At 44.1% G+C, this 23,036-nt stretch overlaps 2 protein-coding genes across 2 annotated transcripts in view; one reads left to right on the top strand and one right to left on the bottom strand.

Moving 5' to 3' along the window:
* pde3b (phosphodiesterase 3B) overlaps positions 1 to 13,931 on the bottom strand; it is a 44,892-nt gene extending 30,961 nt beyond the window's left edge. Inside the window, exon 1 of the mRNA XM_035529309.2 lies at positions 12,131 to 13,931. Coding sequence (XP_035385202.1) covers positions 12,131 to 13,027 — 897 coding nt within the window. The 5' untranslated portion in view covers positions 13,028 to 13,931. The remainder of the gene's footprint in view (positions 1 to 12,130) is intronic.
* Positions 13,932 to 14,083: 152 nt separating this feature from the next.
* copb1 (COPI coat complex subunit beta 1) lies at positions 14,084 to 21,856 on the top strand. The gene is made up of 22 exons (XM_027007487.3): positions 14,084 to 14,209; positions 14,822 to 14,975; positions 15,099 to 15,328; positions 15,415 to 15,584; positions 15,812 to 15,926; positions 16,025 to 16,117; positions 16,276 to 16,413; positions 16,499 to 16,618; positions 16,701 to 16,808; positions 17,005 to 17,151; positions 17,610 to 17,758; positions 17,936 to 18,032; positions 18,343 to 18,503; positions 18,611 to 18,731; positions 18,852 to 19,079; positions 19,289 to 19,468; positions 20,024 to 20,168; positions 20,266 to 20,385; positions 20,463 to 20,608; positions 20,761 to 20,850; positions 21,011 to 21,166; positions 21,551 to 21,856. The coding sequence occupies exons 2-22, from the start codon at positions 14,885 to 14,887 to the stop codon at positions 21,608 to 21,610; spliced, it is 2,865 nt and encodes a 954-aa protein (XP_026863288.1). The 5' UTR covers positions 14,084 to 14,209; positions 14,822 to 14,884; the 3' UTR covers positions 21,611 to 21,856.
* The last annotated feature ends 1,180 nt before the right edge of the window (positions 21,857 to 23,036 follow it).

Raw genomic sequence — 23,036 nt, 5'->3', positions numbered from 1 at the left:
ATACATGGGAATCTTACAGCACGTTCACTCTACAAGATAATCCAGATAATCCCGGCAGGAAATGTCAGTTGATTGTGTGGCTATGACGGACCAAGAACGGTGCCCTTGTTTGGACATAGCTGTCGGCGGCCAGGGTTGCATCCCGGCCTCTCAGTAAAGGTGTAAAACAGTGAGGGACCACTTTAACACTATCCCAGAAAAGCTGTTCCTCTCTCCCAGCGAGACCCATTAATGACCGTTGACTCCAGACAGCCGCATGGCCTGCACACGACAGACCGCACTGATAGGAGGAAAATAATTTTGCATGTACACATACACATACACACACACACACGACCAGGGAATTCTAATTAGCAGATATGAAGAACATATGTCAAGAAGAATATTAAGCTGACCAACAGGCTATTATATATTAAGAAAAAAAAAAGATGTAACATTATTCCTGTTATGTAGTAATGCAGTAATGTGACCTGGGTTCAGTCATGAGCACACCTGTGCTGAGAACACGGTGTTGACCTTAAGAAGAGACTCTCACCTGACTCAAGGACACAAAAAATAAAGTAACGTAACATAATACACACACACACACACATTATATATATATATATATATATATATATATATATATATATATATATATATATATATATATATATAATAAAACATTATACATATATAAACTATATATAAATATATAATATAACTAACCGTCACACATTGTGTGTGTATATATACACAATGTTAGTTTATATATATATATATATAAACTAACATTGTGTGTGTGTGTGTGTGTATATATATATATGTTAGCATATATATATATATATATTTATGTTTTATATATATAAACTAATATATATAAATATAAACACACATACATATATATATACATATATATATATATAGTTTATATATGTATATATACACACACGCGCACACACGCACACACACACGTTTATATTTATATATGTATGTTTATACACACACGCACACACAAGTTTATATTTATATTTGTATGTTTATACACACACACGTTTATATTTATATATGTATGTTTATACACACACACACACATATATAAGTTTATATTTATATATGTATGTTTATACACACACACATATAAGTTTATATTTATATATGTATGTTTATACACACACACACATTTTATATATATATATATATATATATATATATATATATATATATATATATACATATATATACATATATATACACACACACATACACACACATACATACATACATATACACACACAAACAAGAATACACAAAGTTTAGCCTAATGTGAAAAGTGTGGATAAACTGAGTCTCTCGTGGTTCAGACAGGCAGCGCCTGCACGAGGACTAAAGAGCTGCAACCTAATTGCTGCTGATCATGACGCAAACGGTTTCCAAGGTTACCGAGTTTTGGAGTAGCCGCTCCCGCATTTCCTCATCTGTTTGCACTCACACCAGCAGGCTGACAATGCATTCACTGCATCCTGTGTCAGACTGCAGACAGGCAGAGAGAGAGAGAGGGGGGGGGGGGGAGAAAGAGGGAGACAGACGGAGAGAGGGAGAGAAAGAGAAAGAGAGGGGGAGAGAAAGAGGGAGAGCGCGCGCGCATTATCGCTGTTAACCCTTCCACTGCCGCCGCAGCAAGTTCTCCGAGGCTCGCGGGACATCCGCCACCTCACCGACATTGGCGTGTTAAAGCAGCGCCGCGTGAGACGACAAAACCTTGCAGTGATGTGGGCGGAAACATTACGACACTTAATACTGTGGAGTTTACACTTTAAGCTTTAAACTTCAAATGCAGCAGCTATACTCAAACAAGGGGCACAGATACGTTTTTAACAAAATGTTTAAAAGTTTAAACATATAAAAATATTTTTGTTTGTTTGTTATTTGGGGGGCAAATAGTTTCCTGTTAGAGCCAAGTACATCAATGAAGAAAATTCAGTTCTCCAACATCTCCATTCCTTGAAATAAAAGAACCTAATAACTAAGTAATCTAATACATTAGATTTACATACATTTCTTCAGGCTGCTACTGAAATTTAGCAAATTTGCTGTATTCCCTCAAAAAGGGAGAGAGACGAATGTTGGAAAAACTAGACAACATAAATATTTGTAAGGAAGCATATAAGGAAAATTAGAAATCACATTTTACATTAAAGCAAGATTACAAAAGTGTTCAACTTCACAGAATTTACAAGTTATACAAATTACACACACACACACACACACACACACACACACACAAACTGACAGAGGGGTCAGTAAACTGTTTAATCCAGACAGCTAGTCTCAGTGCTGAGGGCCACACACAGTACAAATGCGGGCTGAGACTAGCAGCGCTGTGAAGGGTCACATCTCCATTTAAAGCTTTCATTTGATTAGAGTTTCTGCATTAAATTCAGCAAAATACGAGGAGTGTCTAGTCTCCTCAGACTGGGCTGAACTTTAAGATGAAACACTCACTGCTCTCCGTCAGTGTGTGGGACTTTTAGAAAGCACAGTATTGGTAGTGTAAAGCCCAAACACTGTGCTTAATACGTTTCTTGCTTTGCTGCATACATATTAGATAACCTGAATAGATAAAATCCCATCAACCTAAAAAAGAAACAACAAAAAAACAATAACCCCCACCCCAGCCGCAAACACACACAACCCACACCCACCCACACCCACCCACACACATACCTCATCTAGATCTTAGGTAACAACAATTTAGCATTAAGGAAATGACTAATGTAATTCTAATAAGATTAGTGAAAGTATCTAAAACAATTGAGCTTTCTATTTCCACCCAGTGTGTCCACAAAAGCTTCACCTCATAACCTTGTTATTTACTGCTGGGAAAACAAGGTTTAATTCACCATTATTTTTACTCCAAAATATTTTGCATTAACATAGTAAAAAAACATAAAGCCTGCAGACAGATTGCGGCGTGCACACCGAACACCATCTCAGCGCTAAGCAACAGCGACGGTCCAGAAGTAAAACTTGGCTTTTTTTCCTGTAGTCACACTCTCGTACGTCACTGCTTAGTGACGTCAATGTTATATCATTCCACATGGCTTCAGAGCGAGAGAACGTGACAGTTGAGAGGCGCTCTGCTCTGCCGTTGTGCTGCCTCTCACGCACATGCACGCACACGCGCGCACACACACACACACACACACACACACACACACACACACACACACAGGGTCTCTTGCTTGTTCTCCCCCTCTCTACCATCAAATAGTCTGTTAATGGCATTATTAACCCTACATAACTCCTCAAACAGCTACATAACAACTGGCTACACATGAAGAGTGAATGGAGCAGTGATCCAACTCCAGATGCACAGCGGCAAACACACTAAAGATAACTAAAATATCAAAACTCCTCAGTGTGCCTTTATGAAACAGGCCTAAAGAAAAGGCACCACAGTGAAACATTTTTATTTTCGCTACATTAGAAAAGAGACTAATACAAGACAATAAGTTGGAAAGGGAAGAATATTATCATTTTTTGGATATTTTAGGGCAAACATGTTTTATCGTTTATAAAACAACAGCAATCTGTATATTCAGACCCTCCACCCGCACCCCATTTCAGAAATGTTTGTATAAAATAATGTATCGATGTTAATAATTGGCACCAGACACGTCGTTGCACTGACGTCACCAAGCTGGTGACGTCATCCCAGGGCTGGGTCAGCAACAGAAGCAGCAGGCTGAACAGGGAGGCTGACAGAACACCGCAGCCCGCTAAAAACGCTCCAACATGCAGTACTGACATTACCGACAGCGCTCAGGTCAGGGACAGCGCATTCTTTACAGGAGCCTGAAACAGAACTCTAAGCATAACAAACTCTCTGGGGCAAGATGCAAACTTCGTGTTGGAATTTGTCTTTCTTGTTTAATTAGTAATTATTATTAATTTTAGCATTACAATTTCCACTTGTTTAATTATTGATGACAAGTGCAAATTCTAATACTAAAATTAATCATTAATAATTAAACAAGAAATTCCAATGGTAACGTATGGAAATGAGCCTATAGTGTTCGGGAACCAAGTTCCATGGACAAAAGAAATAAAGACAAACCCTCCATCATGGAAAATGTGAGGGTAAAATATGAGGAAAGGCATTGAAACAAAACATGTCCCAGTGCAACATGGTGAGCGTGACGGATCAGGTCAATAAACATGCAAAAAATACTGAATTCATTATGCTAACACCCTCCCTACAAATTTAAATGAATGAAAATAAAAAATAAAAAATAATGTTTTCCAGCGAAATATGTGAAATATGTTTCACAGCGTTTTCTTTTCTGTCTTTATTTGCATTGCAAATAAAATATTAAAGGAGTTAAAATCTTTATGCTTGATGTAAATGATACTGCAGTAAAGTGTGACTGTCTTAGTGAGGACTTCTCCTGACACCCTGTAAAACCCAACAAGCGTGTGTGTGTGTGGGGGGGGGGGGGGGGGGGGGGGGCTCTATAACCCTCTGTACTCAAGCTCCTTTTGCACTGGTATCAAGAATTAGAGCTGGTACATTTTTTGGTGCAGGCTCTGACAGCATCAGTGCACTACACGTGCCCAGGAGTCCACAGGCAGGACGGAAACGAGGCACATAGCAATACACAGCCCAACGCTCCTCGTGGAGGTGGTTCACATCGGAAAGGAGCTATGTGAATAAAACAGAACTTTGGTTGAAAAGAAAAACAACATTATTAAGTGATTATTATGATTTTTTCAAATTATGTTTTCATCTGGAAGCAACTGCAAGATATTGTAACATGCCGCAACAGCCCAACGACAGGACACACACACACACACACACCACTACAGCCCAACGACAGGACACACACACACACACACACACACACACACACACACACACACCACTACAGCCCAACGACAGGACACACACACACACACACACACACACCACTACAGCCCAACGACAGGACACACACACACACGACTACAGCCCAACGACAGGTGTAGTTTGGATTGCAATCCTCCAGCATGTTAAGACAGGAAACTACGGTCTGCAGGCTCCATAAGTAGGGCAATTCCATCCTGCAAACATCATCTTGCTAACAGATATTCTGTTTACTTTAATGCAAGAAGGGGTTGCAGTATTTTGGCCACAATGACTTAACTTATTTTTCCTATAATGAAATATTTATGACATTCCCACTCCATCTTTGCAACTTTGGAATCCTAAACAGCTCCCATGTTTCAGGCTTGCACACAGCGCACTGCCCATTCCACATGGATTAGGCTACTTCATGTTCCTTTCTTCTCGTGACGTTTTTGCCCACTACGGACGTGTGCTATATAAGACAAACCAGACAACAACATTTCTACAGAGAGATGCTCTCTGTGTGCATGTGAACACAGACAGAACAGATTTGTTTTCTGTGTGTATGTGAACACACAATTTTCCTGTCTGGTAAACCCTAAATACACATATTTTTCATCCTTCATATCATTGATTATCTAAATAGATAGCAGAAGCTTTAGGACCAATGTCTTTCTTTCAGAAAGTCATTATTCATTTACATTTAACTGACACTTTTATCCAAAGCAACTTACAGTTATGACTGAGTACAACTAGAGTAAATGAGGGTTAAGGTTCTTGCTCAGGGGCCCAACAGTGGCAACTTGGCAGTGGTGGGGCTTGAACCAGCAACCTTCCAATTACAAGCCAAGTACCTTCACCACTGAGCTACCACTTCCCTTATTCAGGAAGTCCAGTGTACACCTGAACATTTGAGCTGGCACCATAGGGACCGTACTGCTCTTCTACAATCTCACACGCTCCCCATATGAGCAGAATGCCACCTAACAATGAGGATGCCCCTCATTAAATCAACCCAGTAAAGCTGGAGAGATGACCCTGCCCACCCACTTCCATGGATCTCCAGCCATTAGGAGTGTTAGCTGGAATGGGACAGAACTTCAGACCATGTTACATCATTTTCATAAGTGAGTGTAATCATGGCTTGCCCTGTGACTCCTCCCTCTGAGTCTGCCCACATTTCTATCTTTATTACATATGTAACAATAGCTTACAGTTTGTTGCCAGGTTTTAAACTGCCTTATATGGCTTGGTGGTTTCACACATTTTATTTGTCAAACTCATGCTCAAGTCTTGTAACATGTGATTCCCCATCTATGCCACATCACCTAGAAAGAGGAGGTGCTACCATTACAGGAATCCCCAGAGATCCACGCGTTGGAGCACCTGTAGCGTTACATATATAAAGGTTGTGCAGCCTGCACAAGGCTACCTTGCCTTCCCAAGCAAAGAGTGTCTGTTCCGCCAAGTGGCATGTCTCCCTATCTGACACTATCGTCCTATGCACACACACACACACACACACACACATGCACACACGAGACAGTTCATCTTGTATAACCAGTTTCGCTTCGTGACAGAATTACATGACGGAAAACAACCGCACCGTTACAAGTAGATGTTTGTGTACAGTCTAACAGTCCTAACACATCACTTTGACCAACTTTCCCCAGCACTAATGTCACCTAAAAGCCAGTGATACGACAGCTGGTAACAAAACACCTTTGGGAAGTTGAATCGGAATATCGGAAGAAAAGGAATCATTACTGAGTTCAACTGTACAGCTCATGATTCTAAAATTGAATAAGCTTCTTTCATGGTAGACAAAATTAAAATGAAATGATATAGAATGAATAAAACCCCCCTGAGTCACAGAACAGCCTCAACTGCATTTTGCACTGTAACATTTTAACCTCTCAGGTTGAGTCTCTACCGCTACTCCTTGCCACTCCAGCATTTAAACGGCGCAAACGGCAATGTTACTATAATGCAATAATAGTAGCTACACAATGACCCTTTAATTCACGGCGTACCAATCTCCCAAGACCACCATACAATTAATATCTCTAAAATAGTCCTACTGGAGGGCCCCTCATACTCCCACCCACGTTATCTGTCCTCAGAACAGGGCACATAGCCACACCTCCTGCTAACCGCGTGGAAAACGACCGGCTGATGGTGGTGAAAACTGCAGGCCTGTATGTTTCAGCTTTCTGCCCAGAACATAACGCACGTTTCAGAGTTATACTGGAGGAGGAGTGTACGCAACATGTGCAGCAGGACAGATATCCAGCACAAGCTGCACCTTCTCCACACACTCCGGCCTCCTCCACACTCCACAGGAAAGCAAGATGAAAGACTTTCTCACTCAGACATTTTTAATCATGAGGTAATGCTGATGTGGTAATTTCATAATTTAAACAAATGTTATAAGATATATGGCCTTATGATTTACGATACAAGTACATCTTGGTACACATGTATCTTTAATAGACTTGTATTCTATGTACCCATGCAATACAAAACATTCGTTTGCATAAGTACCAGATCTAAAAGTCTAGGCCCAGGACTAACCCTACTAAGATTAAATAGTTAATCTTGGAACAAATTGTACGTACATCTACCCATCTCTTAATTTTAAACTATTAAAAATATGCATTATATTCCTGTATGAAGCAAACTTTCTTTTGTGGATTAAAGTAAAAAATAATAATAAATGTTTTTTAATAGTAGACAAATTTTGGGGAACTCCACAATATCAAAACAAAATATGAAAATGTCCCAAACATGCAAATGTCAATACATTTTGAGGGCTGCACTCAAACAGGGCATGGCTCCTGGCACAACATTACTAACCATTACAAACCTGGTCCGTATTCCCTTCAACTTTCACCTGTGGAACACCTCCACCCTCCTCTACAACACCAACACCACTACCAAGAGAGCTCCATGAATCAGGAATACATTACAGAGGTCTTCCCAAATCTGTACCATCTTGTGTATGAGAGCATTCCTTACTGAGGACATCTCACGTCTTTAAGGATCTTACTCTCAGAAAGAAAATTAATTTAGTTTATCTAAATTCATTTCTGATACCTGCACAAACTTCCAGGATCCTAAAACCAACACACAACATTATATTCACTGGTGACTATGTCCAGCCACCCAGCAGAGAGACACTGCAAGGGTGTATCTTGCATTATGAAGTCTTATTTAGAGATGTATTGGTGCTTTTTGCACTTCTGGGTGCATTTTCTCCATGAGCAATGTCTTCACCAGACTGCAAGCAGATCTTGGAGACCGAATTATGAAATGGCCACGAGTCAGAACTCTGCGTTTCTACATTTGGAAAAAATGTTGACACAACAGAATCACTTGTGCAGATTAGTTTATGGCTTGTATGTTTTAACCTTAAGTATAAAACAAATAAATGCAAAAAGGCTACCTCTTGTAACAAAACATGGTGCACTATTGTGATTCATTTTCAATGCATATCAGACTGTTTGGTGCCAAACATCTACTCTGCTCTGCGGGCAAAGTCCATAGTAACAAAGTGGTATTAACACACAAGGTAACAATATAATACTCTCTCAATACAGCGCAGAGTGAACAGAATCTTATGAAATACACAAAGAAGTTTTTCTTACCCAGACGTTACTTAACACAAATTATACATACACCTTTGGGTTACAATAAATTTCTCTTTACTTGAAGAAATGCTTAAAACAATGGCAGAAAATGTTTTATATATTGCATTATCATCAAAGCAGATTGTGGCATAACCATCACTGATATTGATCATTTATTGCTCCAATCATGACCACCAGGATCTGAGGACAGGGGAATGAAAGGGTTATCCTTGTATGACAAGAGATCAGAGTCACTGACCCTGACCCTGACCCTAATGCTGACCCTGACCCCAACACTAACCCTAACACTAAGCCTCACCCTAACCCTAACCCTAAGCATAACCCTACACAAGCCAAAGCCTCCAGGTGATACAAAATGTTGAACATAATCTCAGTCAGGATGTCGGTGTGTCCAACGTACCCTTTCTTGTAGAAAGTATGACAAATATCCTACAATAGATGAAAACAGATAATGGCTCGATTCCAAGACCTGTGAAACGGATGTGTCTCCTGTATCACTCACACCATCCATAAGATCATCCCAGTGGAAGTACTGCTAAGACAGCCCAGAAATACAAGAACAAATTTATCATCCAGCCCAAATATCATGGGAAGGTTTAGGGTCAATTCTAAAGTCTCTAGACAACATTATTTAAGAACTTTACACAGAGTTGCACAGCAGAGGACAGCATTATCTTAACTCACTCACAAAGCAACCACCGAGTTCACATTTGTATCCAAGCTAAACTGACAAAATAGCATCAAGTTCGACAAACCTAACAAAAAAATTCCTGAAAGCCCATTTTATAATCCTGAAAGCTCAAATGTTGAGTCATTTCTTAGTTACTGCAGCCTGCAAAATAAAAAAAATAAAAAAAACAACAACCCCCCCCCCCCCCCCCAAAAAAAAAAAAACAACTCACAACCTCACAAGATCCACTGCACTGGAACACTTTGCCCATCATATCCCATCACCTGGAACCCAAGTAGGTTAACAGTGCTAGAGTATTCATATTAATCTCAAACTATGTAGTGTTTGTTCTCCAATAATACAGGATCCCACAAAATGGAAACATTTTCCTGCTGTCTAAAGCCCCTGCTAGTATCAATCCACCCGTACCCTTCTGCCTACCTACACAAACAAACAGAAGATTGTGAGATACATGTTGCTTCTACGTCCTGAACTACGAGCCGTCCTACACACAAAGTGTAACCATAGTTCACTTCCAGGGGTGCCAATGCTGGCAGGAATTTCATTCTTAAAAAAATTAAGGGACAAAAGATTTCACATGTGGGGAAAGATGATTCTAAATGCAACTGCACAAAGGAATTCATTTCCTGGTTAAAACTTTTAGGCCCAAAGGCAAATTCTCTTTAAATGTGTTTGTGTAGTGTCATTCACTTAACTGAATTTGTTCAGTCATAAATTATAATATAAATAATATTCATGCCACAGAATAAACTAAACCTTTTTTGTGAATTACCTCAGTACTTCATGACGCACATTAGCAACAAACAGTATGCCCGGAGCTCAACTTGGAGCGTTATTTTGCAAGCAGCAAGACAAGCTGCCAGTCAGTCCATCACCCCTCCAGCATTAAAGACACTCTGGGTTTTGTTATGGCTTTATGTGATTTAAAGTTCCCTGCCACATAAACAGGTCAGCCAGTCTGGCGGCTGCAGAGATGGGCACACCTTAAATGCGCCATACACACAGCTCAGCCTGTGATGAGCACACGGCAGTCGCAGGTGTTCGGGCTGCTTCATACACTACACAAACGGAGACGTCATGAGACCATACGTGAGAGAAAGCGCCGAACAGACCACGACCACAGCATCCGCGCAATAGAGCTTGTCAAACACGGAACGACTGAACAACACTATTAAGCTACTACTCAAGAAATAAAGGGACAGAGGCATAAAAACAAAACACGCAAAAACATTTTAAACTCGTTTAATTTCGATCACCACAGAATAAGAGAATAATTATTATTGGTTAATAATGACTAGCTACTGACACCAACCTAAACCTATAGAAGCATGGGAAACGGAAGAAAAGCCAGCTGCCAGAAGAAACCATGACAGACACTTTCCACACTGCCAAAGTATAACCTGTAGAAGAACTGTCACACCACAGTAAACATACTGGCCTGTTCACGTTCAGTGGGGTTTTGGACCCTTTAGGTTGCAAAGTGTTGACACGTGACTTCACGCAAGGCATACGCAGCATACCTTAATGCAAGACATATTACACAAGTATGGAACTGAATTACAGTGTTTTTTCTGAGAACTCAAACAAAGACTAATAAATGCCTGTTATAAAACATTTTAAGCGCACCAGCAGAAGCAGAAGACAAACAATAAACACTTTTATGAAATACATGAGATTATTTCCGACATGTGCTCAAAGCATGATGACTTATGTCATTTCCTCTTCTTTATCTTTGTTTTTTGTTGAGTGTGTGTCCAGTTAACACTGTCAAAGTTTCAGTCCCTCTGAGTAGGTGTGGAACTGTACTTCAGATAAAAACTTAACACAGCCTTCCAAAAAAAGGAATGACGCAAACATGGCTTTTTTAAATTTTACACACACACACACACACACACACACACACACTTGTTCAAGAGTTCATGAGCATGCTTGAAACAGTGAAATCTTGCTGCCATGTAAAGCTTACAAACCTCTTGGAGCAGATTATAATCAAACCCACATCACAGAGCTTCACTACACACGGGGAGTGTGAAAGCACTCCGAGTTCACCGACACGTCCCATCAGGAGCCGGGCCCCTGCCCACTCGCACAGCGAGTGTGAAAGTGCTTCGAGTTCACCAACACTTGCCACACTCCTGCCATGGCTGGCTGTTTGAGTGTCTGCCAGCAGGTTTGGTGACCTTGACTCTGATATTCAAACATGACCTTTGACCTTAGCCAGTGCTGACTTCATGGGTGAGGCAGGGTCAACTTTCTCTAATACAAATATCAGCAGTTGGTATATCCAGAGCACAGAGGTCACACAATGTGTAGAGGTGAAAAATCAACAGCTTTTTTTTTTTTTCTTAAACATAACTTGGTCATTAATTTATATGTTAGTTTTTTTTTTATGTTAATACCTGTCAAATGTAAGATTGGGCTGTGAGCACTAAACATGTCTAATTCTGAAACAGGCCCGTCCTACATTAAGTGCCTCACTGTAACACAGACAACCCAGACAACATTTAAACAGGCATGTAGAATAGCTTTCTCTCATCCATTTAGTGGTTAAAATTACTGTCTGTGTTTTCTAGATCTTGTGACATTCTCCTGTAAGCGTGCATACAGGCAAAACTTCAAAAAGGCTCAACACTTGTGCACTGGCCAAATTTTCCTCAGTGTTTTATACACAACCCAAAAACAATCTGTATTGCTCTTAACTTTGAACAAGCAAAATAGGTTATAACTAAAAAATTAAAGTAAAACGCATGTCCCTTTGGAGTGTTGACATATTGGCCCAACTTTAACATCATTTACTAAAGGCAATTACAGCAGAGGAGCTCATGACAACACTCTTACGAGGGTTAAATAAAAAACAGAATCTGTAACCGCGGTCATGCATTGATAAGCTGTACAGACACACATGAGGTGTGGGAACCATACCTGTTCTCTGGAGATGCATGGTAAAGACGGTCTCCGGGGCATCTTACAACTGCCATAGTAGCTGCTTGACGTCTCTCCCAGAGACACGCAGCTGGACCGTCTCCGAGGTCTGATCACAGGCACTTTTTCCTCCGAGTTTGATATCCTGTTCGCCGTATCCCTTGGTGGGTAATAATGGTCAAAACACAGACCCAAGAAAGAGCCCGAGACACCGGCCATACACGCCAGCGCAGACCTGAGACCTGGGGACAGGCAGCTCAAGCTGGTGAAGGCAACGAGCCACACCAGGCTGGCAAACACCAGGATCAGCACACTGTGTTTGAGTTTCAAAGTGGGAACCAGAGTCAGCAGACCAATACAGCCCAAAACGAAGAGCAATCTGCCCACCATTTGCATCTGGTGTTGGTCGTCTCCCCATTGCAAGACCCGCAAAACCATGAAATCTCCCAAGAAGCAAGACACAGGAAGGGACACGAGCCAACATCCACTACGTTCCCTCTTTTTCCTTCGTAGGTAAAAGGTTAAGAAGAAGTACGCGCAGCCTATGCTGAATAAAGGACTGACGGACTGCGAGAAATGAGTCAGAAAAGTCCGCAGCTCAGAAATGATGCGATCACTCTGAGAGATGTTAGAGATTGAAACAGAGAGCGCAAGAACTGCGAATGCGCCCGCATAGATGGCAGAAGCTCGGAACAGCCTGGAGCTGCGAATATCCGCACTGCCAAGCCTGCAGGCGTTCAGCAAAACGCCTTTGTGGTGGTCTTGCTTTAACGGGGTGACGCAGCCCTTCGCGTAGCCGTTCCTGGAGCTGTCCGTGGCGCCGTGGTGCCTGCTCCTGGGGTGCACAGCCTCTCCCTCCTGCGCTCCTTCACGCGCTCCTTCACGCGCTCCTGCCATGCTCTCGCTAGCGGCGCCTCGGATTCGCGTTAAACTTTCATTCCTCCTCGAGAGCGAGGACACCCGCGTGGCGACGGCAAACGCGCTCGAGCACTTCGCCCAGGGAGGGGGAAAAGAAGGTGAAGTGTTGTTGTTTTCCTAGCGCAGACGAGCTCGAGGACGCCGCCTACACGCGGCTGTTTGCAACAATGGAGCCGGACACGCGCTCTGCAGCCCCGCGAGGCAAATAGCGCGCATCAAGAATTCACGAGTTCTTTGTACTAAGTGACATATTCCACTCTCCGTTAATTTACACATATACGGGCTTTTTTGCATTACATCTAAAACGCCGCTATATTTTAGGTCTGTAATTAGCTCGCTGCTCTGCAGGTCTTCCTGCTATATCTGTAGGCGCTTTGGGGTTTCGACTCTATAAACTGTTGCATGGACCATTTGTTCCTCATCACGCAGCCAAGCAGGAGGCACTATATTTCTATTGTTTTAATTAAACGGATGTAAATGTGACTGCGTTCCTAATTAATATACATCGTTCATTTTGGTTAATATTTGACTAGTTGACTGGGCTTCCCATGCCATAATATATTTCAGATTTGCTTGCAGTATATGGACTTAAAACGTCTATTTGGAACATCATTTAACCAACTAAACACTACTGAACACTGCATTTATGTAAATTTATGACATTTATTTTCGCCAATTTAGCAGACGCTCTTATCCAGAGAGGAATGAAATATGACTGATAAAGATTTCTGGATGTGTTGATTTTTTCTATACTTTTACTGGGCCTTTACGATGTCTAAATGTGTAGATGGGCTTAAAAATGCGAAATCAAACGCATACGTTTGTTGTTAAGAGTCAAATAGGTCACGTCAAGATCCTAATCCTAATATTTAAAAACTAATAGCAAAAAGCTACCTTTACTCACAACGCCTAGCAATGTTTCAACGCCAATAGGAATGTGATCTTTCACATGGTTAGAACAAAGCTTTTATTTCATCCCTAACTCTTCTGAAGACTCCGCCTTCGCTGTCTCTAATTACTCATGCGCGTTTCTGTCCCTGCTCGCTGCCCGTAGCGCTCGTGCGCCCAGTCAGGCTGCTTCCACGTCACGCGCCAGAGACTACATCAACCGCGGACTCTCAGGAGAGAAAAGAGCAGAAAACAGCGACAACGGCCATAACGGTAATAATGGTCATAACGGCGCCGTACCGGAGTCACGTTTTACTTGTGGCTGTGTTATTGTTTTCAATACAGACAAACGGAGAACTGCGTGTTGACTCTGTCGCTGTAATTGTCCACGTAGGCAGGTTAGCCAGGGAGCTAAAATAAGCTAAGCTAAGCTAAGCTAAAATAAGGTAAACTAAGGTAAAATAGCGTTAACTAGTTACGCATCTCCGGAGTGTCGAGGTGTTGTAGGAAAACCTTAGCCATGTTTCTAGCTTTAACGAGATTATATTCATATTAAATACGAAGATTTCCCTTTAATCGACTGCACTACTGTGGAAACTCCGGAGTAGCTAATATCGGCTAGCTAGTAGTTGGCTCTGTCTGTATATTAACTACTACAGAAAGTTCGCGACATTTGTGACACCCAGCACGGGATAATCCTACACTTACGTCTGTTAAAGACAAAGCAACGAACATTTTTTAGAACTTGGTATATGTTATGACCTAGGTAGATGTATAACGATCCAATTAGGCGACTGTGTTGTAGCTACATTAATTAAGATTACAAAAAATAACAAATAACTTTAAAACAACCTGTGCGATTTCTGTTTTGCATTGTCATTTCAGGAATTCTGGTAACCCTAGTTAGTCAGGGGTGTCTTCTAAAGGGAAGAGGATCTGCCTGACACCATGACAGCAGCGGAAAATGTGTGTTACACCCTGATCAATGTCCCTGGTGACACGGAGCCCCCCTCAGAAGTCAGCCTCAAAGCTGATTTAGGTAATCAGGTGCTCTTTGGTGATGCAGAAATGTGCCAGTTTTGTCGTCTGGTTTAGTGTGAGTCCGGCTGAAGCCCGGAGGAGTGCACTGAGTAGTTTTGTTTTTTTTCTTTATATAAAACAGAAAAGGGGGAGATTAAAGCAAAGACAGAGGCTCTGAAGAAGGTGATCATTATGATCCTGAATGGGGAGAAGCTTCCAGGCCTCTTAATGACCATTATCCGCTTCGTGCTGCCACTCCAAGACCACACCATCAAGAAGCTGCTCCTGGTGTTCTGGGAAATTGTTCCCAAGACGACTCCCGACGGCAAACTGCTCCAGGAGATGATTCTGGTTTGCGATGCCTACAGGAAGGTACCTATCTTGTATGAGCAAAGAGTTCCCGATAGACATGTGTGTTTCCAAAGATCTGACAATTTCCATGCATTTTGAACTCCCAGGACCTGCAGCACCCCAATGAGTTTATCCGTGGATCCACGCTGCGCTTCCTGTGCAAGCTGAAGGAGCCGGAGCTTCTGGAGCCGCTGATGCCAGCCATCCGTGCCTGCCTGGAGCACCGGCACAGCTACGTACGCCGGAACGCTGTCCTGGCCATCTACACCATCTACAGGTCTGTTTCTGTGGTGGGATTGGGCTGCTGGGAGGGAAGCAGCTTTATCCAGTTTATTTTGAAATTGAGTTTATTAGGTCTCCACTATAGGAGTAGAAATTCTTTATTTGTTTATGTTGGGGAAAGTTAAGGGGTATATCTGGATAAATAGCAGGACTAATGATATGAGCAGCATTTTTGCAATTAGTTATTCTTTTTTTTTTGTTTGTTTGCCATTTTTCATTTAGAAACTTTGAGAATTTAATCCCTGATGCTCCAGAGTTGATCCACGACTTCCTTGTGAATGAAAAAGACGCCAGCTGCAAAAGAAACGCTTTTATGATGCTGATCCATGCTGACCAGGTACGACCGTTGGAAAACTCTCGCCCACCTAACAGTTGCGACCATCATTCTCCAAAAGCTTTTCCACAATCTGTTGTCCTATTCTGCCCCTTTTCCAGGACAGAGCCCTTGATTACCTGAGCACCTGCATTGACCAGGTGCACACGTTTGGAGACATTCTGCAGCTCGTTATTGTTGAGCTGATCTATAAGGTGAGATGCATCCATTTCCCTAAAATGTTACTTGTTCCGTGAGTGTCTTCCGTGCACCAGAAAGCACGAGACTGGTTGGCGCTGTAGTTTTCCCTGGTCTGGGAGCGGAGTTCTTTGGGCGTTTGTCCCCGGTGTGTGACCCTGTGCTACTGATGCAGGTGTGCCACGCGAACCCCTCTGAGCGTGCGCGTTTCATCCGTTGCATCTACAACCTGCTGCAGTCGTCCAGCCCGGCCGTGAGGTACGAGGCTGCCGGTACTCTAGTCACCCTGTCCAGCGCTCCCACAGCCATCAAGGTACTACACAAACACCCGCCGAAGCCATGTTCTCCATCAGACTGCCTGATGCTTCTATGGTCTCAGTAAAACCGGCTCTTCCCAGGCTGCCGCTCAGTGCTACATTGACCTGATCATTAAGGAGAGCGACAACAACGTCAAACTCATTGTGCTGGACAGGCTGATTGAACTGAAGGAGCACCCCACTCATGAGCGTGTGCTGCAGGTACCGGGGCAATAGGCCAGCAGGGCAATAGGCCTGAAGGGCAGGGGTAGCAATGTAGCTGATGGCTCACTTTTGCCCCCAGGACCTGGTCATGGACATCCTGAGAGTCTTGACCACCCCCGACCTGGAGGTCCGGAAGAAAACGCTACAACTGGCCCTGGACTTGGTGTCATCCCGTAATGTGGAGGAGGTGGGATGGTGTGGGCTGCACCCCACACTTTAGCCTTTTTGTCTGTTTCATGAATCCCTGATGGTGAGAAATGCAGAAATGCAGGGATCAGTAAAGCATGTTCTGTGTTGTTCAGTGTTGTGACGGTATGCGGTTATACGCTGCTGCTTACACACGTCTGCTGACCAGCCTCTGGGTTTGTTTGTATTTTCTGCAGTTGGTCATTGTGCTGAAGAAAGAGGTGATCAAAACCAACAACGTAACAGAGCACGAGGACACGGATAAATACAGGCAGCTTCTGGTGCGAACGCTCCACTCCTGTAGCGTGCGCTTCCCTGACATGGCTGCCAACGTCATCCCCGTGGTGGGTCCATACCCGCCTCCCTCTCTCTCTCTCTCTCTCTCTCTCTGTGTCTCTGTGTGTGTGTGTGTGTGTGTGTGTGTGTGTGTGTGAGGATTATAGCAGAACTGTATTGGTGTTTGTCTTGTTATTCTTTCATATGTTGTCCCTGTCCTACAGTCAGACTTCATGGTCTGCTGGTTGCATTGACCTTCCATGGTAGGTTTTGTAATTATGGAGAGTGAATTTAACCAATCAGTTCAGGACATTTACCTGTCAGCCTCATCAACAGAGAACATTGTTCAGAGTTACTTATGTTGAGGTTTATACAGATTGACTGATGTTATGGGAGCTGACATAAATCTTTAATTGTTTATATGTCTGCATCAGTATTAAACATTTACTCCATATAACACGTGTCTTATAATTGACCTACATAGTTGCTCATGGCTGTCTGTGTGTGTATGTGCGCGCGTGTGTAGCTGATGGAGTTCCTGAGTGACACTAATGAGGCGGCAGCAGCAGCTGACGTGCTGGAGTTCGTCCGTGAGGCCATCCAGAGGTTCGACAACCTCCGACCTCTCATCATCGAGAAGATGCTGGAGGTCTTCCATGCCATCAAGACGGTCAAGTACGTTTCCCTGTCCGATTTGCTCCTGTACCATCGAAGTCTTTTTATACACATGCGTTTCTTAATCTGCTTTACGTCAAGTTCTGCCAGTTGTTATGGAATGATCCCATGTTGCGGAGTTGTTACGGTGTGATCATGTGGATTTGCTTTTAAGTGTGGCGTGTGTTGTTGTGGTAGGATCTACCGCGGAGCGCTGTGGATTCTGGCAGAGTACTGCAGCACCAAAGACGACATCCAGAGTGTCATGACAGAAGTGCGCAGGTCACTCGGAGAGGTGTGCCAAACTTGCTCGAAATTGTCTAGATCTGCGTGCTGTCTTTTCTGGAATGTTCCCTGCCTCTGTTTCACCAGTTACCCCATGGGCCAGTCAGATAACCTGCTCTAAGCAGGACTGCCCATGTGCGTTTACTCCCTGACACAGTATACATAACTTCAAGTGTAGAGTATGGTATGCTTCAGAAACTAGTCTTACCTGGGCTGTAAATCACCGATGCTTCCAGTAACCTGTTTTGGGGATTAATCAGGGATTATGTAGTAAATTAGCAGATTATTCTGATCTCATGTTGAGCAACTCGCCCATCTAGATTCCCATTGTGGAGAACGAGATAAAGAAGGAGTCTGGCGAGGTGAAGAGTGAGGAGGAGGTGAACGTGGCACCTGCCCAGAGGCTCGTCACCGAGATGGGCACCTACGTCACCCAGAGTGCTCTCAGCTCCTCGCGACCCTCCAAGAAAGAGGAGGACAGGTGTGGTTTGCCGTGTGCCCCTCCTCCCTACCCGGGACTCGGTCCCACGCATCCGTCCCCCATCTGAAGGACCTGCACTAGTGCTGACCTCTCCCTTTGTCCTGCAGACCTCCGCTGAGGGGTTTTCTCCTGGATGGAGACTTCTATGTCGCTGCCTCTCTTGCAACGACACTGACCAAGATAGCCCTGCGTTATGTAGCCATCGTTCAAGACAAAAAGAGGCAGAATGTGAGTGGGTGTCACCCGCGACCTCTCTGGGTTGCTGTGAGAACCAAGATTGCGCTTCGGCTCTCTGACCCCCTGCTCTCGCTTTCTCCCCCTTTCTCTCTCTCTCTGTGCTGCGTGTAGTCATTCGTGGCGGAGGCTATGCTGATCATGGCCACTGTGCTGCACCTAGGCAAGTCCTCCTTGCCCAAGAAGCCCATCACAGACGACGACGTGGACCGCATCTCGCTGTGCCTCCGCGTGCTCTCCGACTGCCCGCCCCTCATGAGTGACATCTTCAACCGTGAATGCCGTAGGTCCCTCTCGCACATGCTGGCCGCCCGCCTCGAGGAGGAGAAGCTCTCCCAGAAGGTATGCATGCTGGCTCCTCCCCAGAGCCTGGCCACACATGCCCCCACTTTCTCCTGTCTTGTGCGGTGTAGGACCATCTATTCCATTCATTTGCACTCCCCTGGACTGGAGTTTACATATGGAACACTGGGAAAATTTTAATTTGGGAAGTTGCCTTGTGCACGGCCACTTATTTTTAATTGATTTCCCCCCCCCATTTCAATCCACAGAAGGAATCGGAGAAACGTAACGTGATGGTCCACGCAGACGACCCCATCTCCTTCATGCAGCTGACTGCCAAGAACGAGATGACCTCTAAAGAAGACCAGTTCCAGCTCAGCCTGCTGGCTGCCATGGGCAACACACAGAGGAAGGAGGCCACCGACCCCCTCGCCTCCAAACTCAACAAGGTACCTCACGCGGGAGCCGCCTTCTGCGTTTCCGCCCACCCTTTGACTTTGGTGCGCATGCAGAACGCGACGCGTACGGTTTGGCCACCGGGTGGCGCTGTAATCCATCTGAAGTGGAGCCGATGGGTTAGGCAGGGGCTTCCTGCACGTGGAGATGTGGTACAGACGTTTACAGTTCATTGTATTGAGGACATGTAGACATGGTCAGCCGGGGAACAGTGAAGAGAGCAACTAATTGCTGATGACTGATGTTTGAGTTGAATCGGTCTGAGACTGATTACTAGTGGAGTAGATGAGATCAGACCTGTAGGTGGCTAAAACTCTTCCCCCTATACGTCACTATAGTTTTTCAGTAATTATTTGGATTGCATTAATCTAGAAGGATAGTTGTTTTAAGGAGAATCAGAGCCTGTTAGTTATAGTTATTTATAATTTTTGCTAAATGTTTATTTCAAATATGTCGGCCATGTCTGGTTTCTAGGTTTTCTGTTTTCTGACATCTTAATATTCCTGCTAAGTCACTCTTTTTGTCTGGTCTATGGTTCTCCTCTGCAGGTGACACAGCTGACAGGTTTCTCAGACCCGGTCTACGCTGAGGCCTACGTCCACGTCAACCAGTACGACATAGTGCTGGATGTACTGGTGGTCAACCAAACCAGTGACACCCTCCAGAACTGCACTCTGGAACTGGCCACACTTGGTATATATTCCTTTCCTCCAACCAGTGATCTTCTCCTTGTTGCATTGCGTTATTTTGGTCAGATGTAAATTGGTTGGAATTCCTGCTGATGGTGCAGGTGACCTGAAGCTTGTGGAAAAACCGTCTCCTCTGACGCTGGCACCACATGATTTTGCCAACATCAAGGCCAACGTCAAAGTGGCCTCCACTGAGAATGGCATCATATTCGGAAACATCGGTAAGGCTCTTTTGTTGCATGTCAGTTGTTGTGGGTGTGGGTGTTGGTGTTTTGATACTGATATGTGTGTGTGGCAGTGTATGACGTGTCTGGGGCGGCCAGCGACAGGAACTGCGTGGTGCTCAGTGACATCCACATCGACATCATGGACTACATCCAGCCAGCCTCCTGCACAGACGCAGAGTTCCGGCAGATGTGGGCGGAGTTTGAGTGGGAGAACAAGGTATGAGCACCACCCGGGGTGGGCGTGCGTGGCCGTGGCCTGTTCCTCGGGGGTGGGCGTGTCCACCACCTGCTCCTTTGGGGCAGGAGGTTGTGGGTGTGGCCTTTTTGAAGGAGAGTCTGACTCTGTTTACTTTCCCTTCTTTTGTAAAGGTGACGGTCAACACCAACATCACCGATCTGAACGAGTACCTTCAACACATTCTTAGTTCCACTAACATGAAGTGCTTGACTCCAGAGAAGGTGAGGATGGAGACCGGAGGTGATCCCTTTCTCCGAGACCGTGTGCTCTGTCCTGCGCTGCGATGTTCAGAGTTAACGCTCTTTGGTGTGTGTGTCTGTGTGTGTGTCTGTGTGTGTGTCTGTGTGTGTGTCTGTGTGTGTGTGTGTGTGTGAAACCAAGGCACTGTCTGGCTTCTGTGGCTTCATGGCGGCAAACCTCTATGCACGCTCCATCTTTGGAGAAGACGCTCTGGCCAACGTCAGCATTGAGAAGCCCATCCATCTGGGTCCGGAGGCACCAGTGAGCGGACACATTCGCATCCGGGCCAAGAGCCAGGCAAGAACCCTGCGCCCCTCAAATACCCTTCCAACTGACCTTTCACCATTTACATCAGGTTTTAAAAAGCTAGAATATACTTTTTTTTTCCGTAAGGCTGGATGGATAAAGTGAAGGGCTGGAGGTTGGTTAGAATGAAAGGCAGCACGGCCTGTGAGAGAGATTTACCGTAACGTCTGAATTAGTGTGTGTGGAAGCGATTGTACTGTGAGCTAATAGGAATCCTTGGTGAAGGTGACCGCACTAGGGCACTTTATCTGCTCTAATCTAAGTGAGTCACCTTGTGGTTTCTGGTTTATAATTCTCACTGAATCTTAAACGCACAGCGTTGTGTGTTCCAGGCAGTGGTTTTTCAGCTCTCTTCTCTTCTGATTCACTCTGTAGGGTATGGCCTTGAGTCTGGGTGACAAGATCAACCTCTCTCAGAAGAAGACTGTCTCATAAAAACAAACCGAGGTCACGGTGGTGAAAGGGAGAAGTGACCTGGTGGCACAGTGGTGATCTCGCTGTCCTCCATCTTCGCACTCGTGTCCTGTACACGCAGCGCTTGGTGAACCGTTCCCGTAGTCCCCCTGAAGATGTGCAAGTGGGTTACTTAGCCTTTCTGCCCATGAAACTATTGTCTATCACTCACAGAGGACTGAGTCCTCGTTCAGCTGTAAACTCTTTCAATAAACATTGCTCCACGTAGACCATCTCCGTCTCCTTTGTTGGGTTCCTGTGGGCCGTACAGACGTGGTACGTGGTCTTTTACATGGACTAGCCAAAGACTGCCCCGTTACCACAATAAACAGACACTCACTCTCTCATTCTCCGGTTTGTTTTTTGGAAAACCCTAGAATTTGTAGAATTTCATATGAATTTTGAAGAAGGTCCTGTTCTTCAGATACATCAGATACAAAAACTTTGTGTGCACGTTCCTATTCTCAAAGATATTTTGGACTGGTTTAAAGCAACGGTTCCTGTGGATGTCCTTGCACACCTAGTTGCTGGTCAGAGCCTGCCCACCACTGTAGCGACAAATGTACTGTACATCTTCATAGTTGAGTCAACATTTTAATTCTGTGACAGGGATGAGGTGAGTGAGAAGTGCTGCTTCCAGCTTTATTCCCGTTGCCATGGTTTTTTGTGCTGCTACTGTAGTAGATTTTTTATCAGGAATGAAAGGGTCAGAAGAAGTAATTAACAAGTAATGTGACTTTTACTGTTCTGATGCTCCACCCCTTTCTAATCTCCTTGCTGTTTAATGCTCCAGCCCTTCATTGCCTTGCGGTGAATGCGCCGCCCCTTCCAATGTTCTCACTGTTTAGTTCTTCGCATTCTCCTGGACTTCTGCGTGCCACTTCTACTGCTGCAGGTGGGTGTTTGGAGTCCAGCCCCAGGCAGAGGTCTCTCTCTGATGGCTCTGATCACCCATTGAAGCTTCCCTCCTAGTTCTTCTCCTCTGGCATGATCAACTGACCAGCACCTTTACATCTCAGTCAACCATAGCACATGCTGAACAAAAGGTGACCCACATAAAAATGACTTATCAAATCAGGAATTATGTTCATCTTTAAAATATCAGTTTGTTTTATGAGTCTTGTAGAAGCTGTCAACACAGGTGTAATATCAAATTAAAATATCTAAGACTACATATATCCAATTGCCAGTGAGCATTACCACATATGAAGGTACTGGAGCTACAGCCCATGGGTTCATGCAAGGTCAGCCCCATGACAGCTGCCTGGTGTCTATGTTCTTTACCATACCACCATAGGACTTCTCCACAAGGAGAGGACAGGTTGCATGACTCCTAATCACTCCAGACGATCAAAGACATGCTGCCCAATTAAATATTTCATTTGCATAATGAACAGACAGTTGTGTT

This window comes from Electrophorus electricus, chromosome 3 (assembly GCF_041902795.1).
Source record: "Electrophorus electricus isolate QZ-2024a chromosome 3, ASM4190279v1, whole genome shotgun sequence".
NCBI lineage: Eukaryota > Metazoa > Chordata > Actinopteri > Gymnotiformes > Gymnotidae > Electrophorus > Electrophorus electricus.
The sequence above is the reverse complement of the archived record's forward strand: the minus strand, read 5'-3'. Positions and strand labels throughout refer to the sequence as shown.